The sequence below is a fragment of the Notothenia coriiceps genome, unplaced genomic scaffold (assembly GCF_000735185.1).
Source record: "Notothenia coriiceps isolate Sejong01 unplaced genomic scaffold, NC01 NC01_scaffold00029134, whole genome shotgun sequence".
Lineage (NCBI taxonomy): Eukaryota > Metazoa > Chordata > Actinopteri > Perciformes > Nototheniidae > Notothenia > Notothenia coriiceps.
In genome coordinates, this window is record NW_011361835.1 from 133,056 (window position 1) to 137,595 (window position 4,540).

Here is a 4,540-nt window from a genome sequence, read left to right on the forward strand (position 1 = left end):
GCGATTCACAACGTCCCAACCAATCAGAGCACACTGTGCTCACAGGGAGGGTGGGGGCTGGAGCTACTGGAGCTACAACGAGCCGTTAAAGGCAGAGTGTGAAATTCAGTGAATACACGTAGTTTACAGAGATGCTGTATAAGAAACCAATGTGAGTTTGGAAAATTGCACAATATAAATCTATTCTAGTAGACCTCAACAATGGAATTATGATCAGTGGAAATGGCCATGACATGGGACCTTTAAGCAGTTTCATGTTTTCTTCATTTTTGCTCTCATGTACATTTACAATTGATCAAATAATTGTGTCTGTCCTTTTCTGTTTCAGATACTGGAAGCCGAGTCAGTTTGACGCAATAAAGGTTGTTATCGAGGCCTTGGAGACAGTTTACGGCTCAGAGAAACCCACCATGACATCTGCTGCTATGCGCTGGATGTACCATCACTCCCAACTTAAGGTACCTATATTGTGCACGTATTTATTAGGTAAAAATGTATACCCATCTCAACACTAGAGTCTGAAGGCTGTTTTTGTGTTCATAGGAGTTTGAGATTGTTATACCATATAACACCTTCTCAATTTAAAAATGTACATGTAATTGTCTGCTGTTCCAGGGGGATCTTGGTGATGGAGTCATCATTGGTATGTCAAGTATGGAACAACTTCAGCAAAACTTGGCAGCTGCAGAGGAGGGTCCTCTGGATGAGAGAGTGGTCAATGCTTTTAATGACGCCTGGAATCTCGTAGCCCACGAGTGTCCAAACTACTTCCGCTAAAGACACAAATCTTCCTAGTCAAACTTTTTTGCCCTCAAATTTAAAGAGAAGAAACCCCCAGCTAAAGCTCCTTTCCACTAGTGAAGACCTTGCACTTGTTCTTAAAATGAGCCTTCTCTTAGAAATGAATCAAATGGAGACCAGAATGCATTATGTTTAGAGCACTTCATTGTTAATGTACAAATGTAAAAACAAAAATATTCTTTTCTGAAGTCTGCCTTAATTAAACTGTTACAATAAAATGAAAACAAATTTCTTTTGTATTTTTCTACAGATAAAATACATCAAGTTGGTTGGTTCAGCACATGAAATGACATGTGCTTATTTGATTTGGCAAAATACAAGAAACATCAACATGATAACATATGGTAGATCATCAAGTCTTTAACTCTGGTAATCTGTTTTTACTGAACAACAACTCAGTCCGAAGCTGAACTGGTGAATGTAGGACAGTAGTTTGTTTTGGGGTAAAAAACGACGAAGGACAGAGATCAGACTTCAGGGGAGCACTAGCAGTCAGGCTGAAGGTCCCTCTGCTGTTAAAGGCAAGTGTACAAGCTTCTCTTGCCCTTGCAGATGATTTATTCTGCATCTTCATCATCTTCCTCTCCATTATCCATAGGCTCTTCCCCACCTGCAACATTTTCAAACTCGCCTGTTTCTGAGTTCCACATACATTTGATCTGCACCTTGAATTCTGCCATCTCAATGTTGAAGAGTTTCTATGGTCAGAAAAAGAGCCACAGTCAGTTAAACACAGGGCAGTTTATTGGCCAGAATCTGGTAATGGTACACGTTACGGACAATATTTTCTGTAGTCAAGAACTCACCAGAATACGAGCCTGCTCAGGAGTGAGCACATCTCCATCCTTACAGACTTCATGGTCCTTCAGGAGGGTCACCACGCCTTTAAAAACAGATAATAAATAATGTGACTATCATGACTCAACCGATTTGAAGATACTACTAAGTTAAGAGGGGGAGAATCACCTGGTGCCCTCAAAAGATATCTGATCCCTTCTATAAAAGTAGTGACTGTGTTGCAAATGCCCGATAAAGCACATCCTTCTGTGCTCTGGATGTATTTTTTTCAATAAGCCAAACAAGTCATTCACTGACTTCAGTAAATCAAACATGTTTCGGGGAGATTTCCAGAGGTGAATTGTTTTGAACAGTTAAACTATTTAATTAGGCCTATAATTAAAATCTCTCCTCCTGTTTAAATGTGTTGCATTTATGCATCTGAGTTGTTAAGCACCTTTGGGCGGAGTGTTAAAGACAGGGTAGGAAGACAAATAGTCTTGAGAAAGTGACCATTACATTGTTGGTTTTGGTCTTTGAAAAATATTTTTTGTCAAAAGTAAATAATGCCAGATAATGACCTTTCTTGAGAGCAGTGGGAAGTCCTAATTGCCTCAACTGGGGCTCCATTGAGTGAGGAAACTGATCAAGGGGTCCCTCGTCCAGTTTCGTGTCCATCAGTGCACGGTTGCCTGCTCGTGCATAATCCATCTCTTTGAAATGATTGAAGTACCTGTTGATATAGAATACCATTTTGTCAAGTAATGAGCAATATTTTGGAAAATCACTGCAACAACATTGCATTAAGTAAAGCTGTACTTACTCTTGTACCTCTTCCTTTGTTTTGTTAGTGAATAGTACTCCTACTTCTCCTCGCAGATACTTGGTGACCTGCACATTGACAGATAATAAAAATGTCATCTCTATGCAGTATATTTTTACATTTTCTGGATTAACTGCACACCTTAAGAGATCTCTTACCTTGTGCAAATTATCTTTGTATTCATCTGTTTCTCCTTTACCCAAGGCAACCGACATGACTTTATTTTTGCCGAAGAAGAATCTGTAAAAGAGCGGAGAGTCAAACATCTTGCCTACAACACGAGCTTAATTCATATGGATAAAAAATTATAAATAATCAGGCTTATTACCTGCTGTGTTTCCACGCTGTCCTGATGTCTTTCAGTTTGTTATTCCTCATATTAGCCACAGAGAATATGAACAAGTTTCTGTACGTGTCCACACATTTCCGTAACTAAAAAGGACAAACAGGTGGAGAATTAAGTGTTACTTCGTTTTATCCCTACAATTAACATCCTTTATAATACTGAGTATACATAAGTGTTATATATAGACTATAATATCCGTTATGCAACAATTATTTTTAATATTGATTAATCTGCCGATGATTTTCTGCTTTAAATTACTATTCTGATTATCATGTCAGAAAATAAAGCCGAAAAAGATATTCAGTTTGATGTGACATAATACAAAGAAAATAAAGACATTTAATCAATACTTATTGTTGCTCCAATATCTTTTACTATCCCTACTATCAAACTGTTATGTTATTGACATGATGAGGTCACAGAAACGTGTACCAATACTAACTTGATTATTGTACTAAAAGCCTTAATGTTTTTTAATTAAAAGTAACTAGCATTGTTATTCACTTCATTTGTTGATGATGAATGCGTTAATTTATTTTAAAATCGTACTTTTGCTTTGAAACATATCAAATGCCATGCCAGTAAAGCCTAATGGAATTTAAACATGTCTGCAGCTTGTTAGCATAGCATGGTTGACGCAAAACTCACCTCCTCGATTAATTTCTGTTTCGTCTGTAGTCCTTTCTTGGCTGTTTTCGTTAACGAAACTGTGGGGAAGACGATGTTAATATCAGTCAGTTATCTATTGAGTTTAAGTGTCAAAGCAGCATCCTAATGTACGTCAAACACTTATTCCCCCTTGTGGAGAAGCTAAAGTTAGCATTTTAGCTAACGTTAAAGTTACTTTTCTACCGTCGAGGACAGCTGCTAGATACAAACAACCAGTTTATATCGTTATCCTATGAAATTGTTATACGTTTCACAATTTGAAAGGCTATTTACTCACTTTTCTTGTCCCTCTTTGACTTCGGCATGGTTCCTTCTCACGATGCAGAGTCGCAGACGCACACGTGAAATGAGAAAGGACCCCAAATGTTTCTGTTTGGCGGAGCAGCTGACCATATGCTGCCTGACTGAAAATAAAACTTTTATTTTTAAATATTTATAAATTCCAATTTGCCTGACTGGGAACAGCTTGATGTACATTGCGGAAACATGTGGTGGGTAACAATGTGTGGGATGAGATCATGTGTTTTTCTTTCAGAATGTTAATCTACAATAAATAAAAGAGTGACAATATAATCTCTAACAAACTGCCATATTCAACCTTTAGTAAATTACACAAACATTAACTCGCAAAAATTTAAAACTCTTTTTACACAGCCTACAACTAAAAGGTCAACAGGTGGCAGCAAATGCTTTATTTATGAGGTGTTTCTGTTGCACTATGTCCTTTTGCCTTAAATATGTTTTCTAAAGCACTTTGAATAACTAGAATTACATGCCTGGTAGGACATTTCTATGACTCTAAATGAGGAAGTGGTTCAGTCGCCTTTATAATAATAAAATATAATGAATGCCGACATTTGCTAAAATAAGATGCATTGATCAATTCCTCGTAATGTTGACACCCTATCTTATTTAAATATGACATTAAGATACACATTGTATGTAGAAACATATCACATGATGAATAATAACTTTTAAACACATTTAAAATGCATTGTCATAGTCTATTAATTGGTCTCTAAAAATATGCCTTGAGCCAGTCTGGGATCCTCGCCCTACGCCAGACGCGAGAGAAAATAGGGAGGGAGGTGGGAGGGGCTGATGCTGCTGATAGTGCCTAGTTT

The 4,540-nt window shown here is 37.4% G+C and overlaps 2 protein-coding genes across 2 annotated transcripts in view; one reads left to right on the top strand and one right to left on the bottom strand.

The window, feature by feature from the left end:
- LOC104958589 (aflatoxin B1 aldehyde reductase member 4-like) overlaps nucleotides 1–1,014 on the top strand; it is a 6,529-nt gene extending 5,515 nt beyond the window's left edge. Inside the window, exons 6-7 of the mRNA XM_010786332.1 lie at nucleotides 329–458; nucleotides 616–1,014. Of these exons, the coding sequence (XP_010784634.1) occupies nucleotides 329–458; nucleotides 616–777 (292 nt within the window). The 3' untranslated portion in view covers nucleotides 778–1,014. The remainder of the gene's footprint in view (nucleotides 1–328; nucleotides 459–615) is intronic.
- Nucleotides 928–3,801, bottom strand: mrto4 (MRT4 homolog, ribosome maturation factor). Its single transcript, XM_010786331.1, has 8 exons — nucleotides 3,694–3,801; nucleotides 3,396–3,454; nucleotides 2,730–2,833; nucleotides 2,560–2,641; nucleotides 2,402–2,469; nucleotides 2,160–2,311; nucleotides 1,608–1,684; nucleotides 928–1,499 (listed from the first exon to the last, which is right to left on the bottom strand). Exons 1-8 carry the CDS (start codon nucleotides 3,719–3,721, stop codon nucleotides 1,359–1,361), a joined length of 711 nt encoding a protein of 236 aa, XP_010784633.1. The 5' UTR covers nucleotides 3,722–3,801; the 3' UTR covers nucleotides 928–1,358.
- Nucleotides 3,802–4,540: the final 739 nt, after the last annotated feature.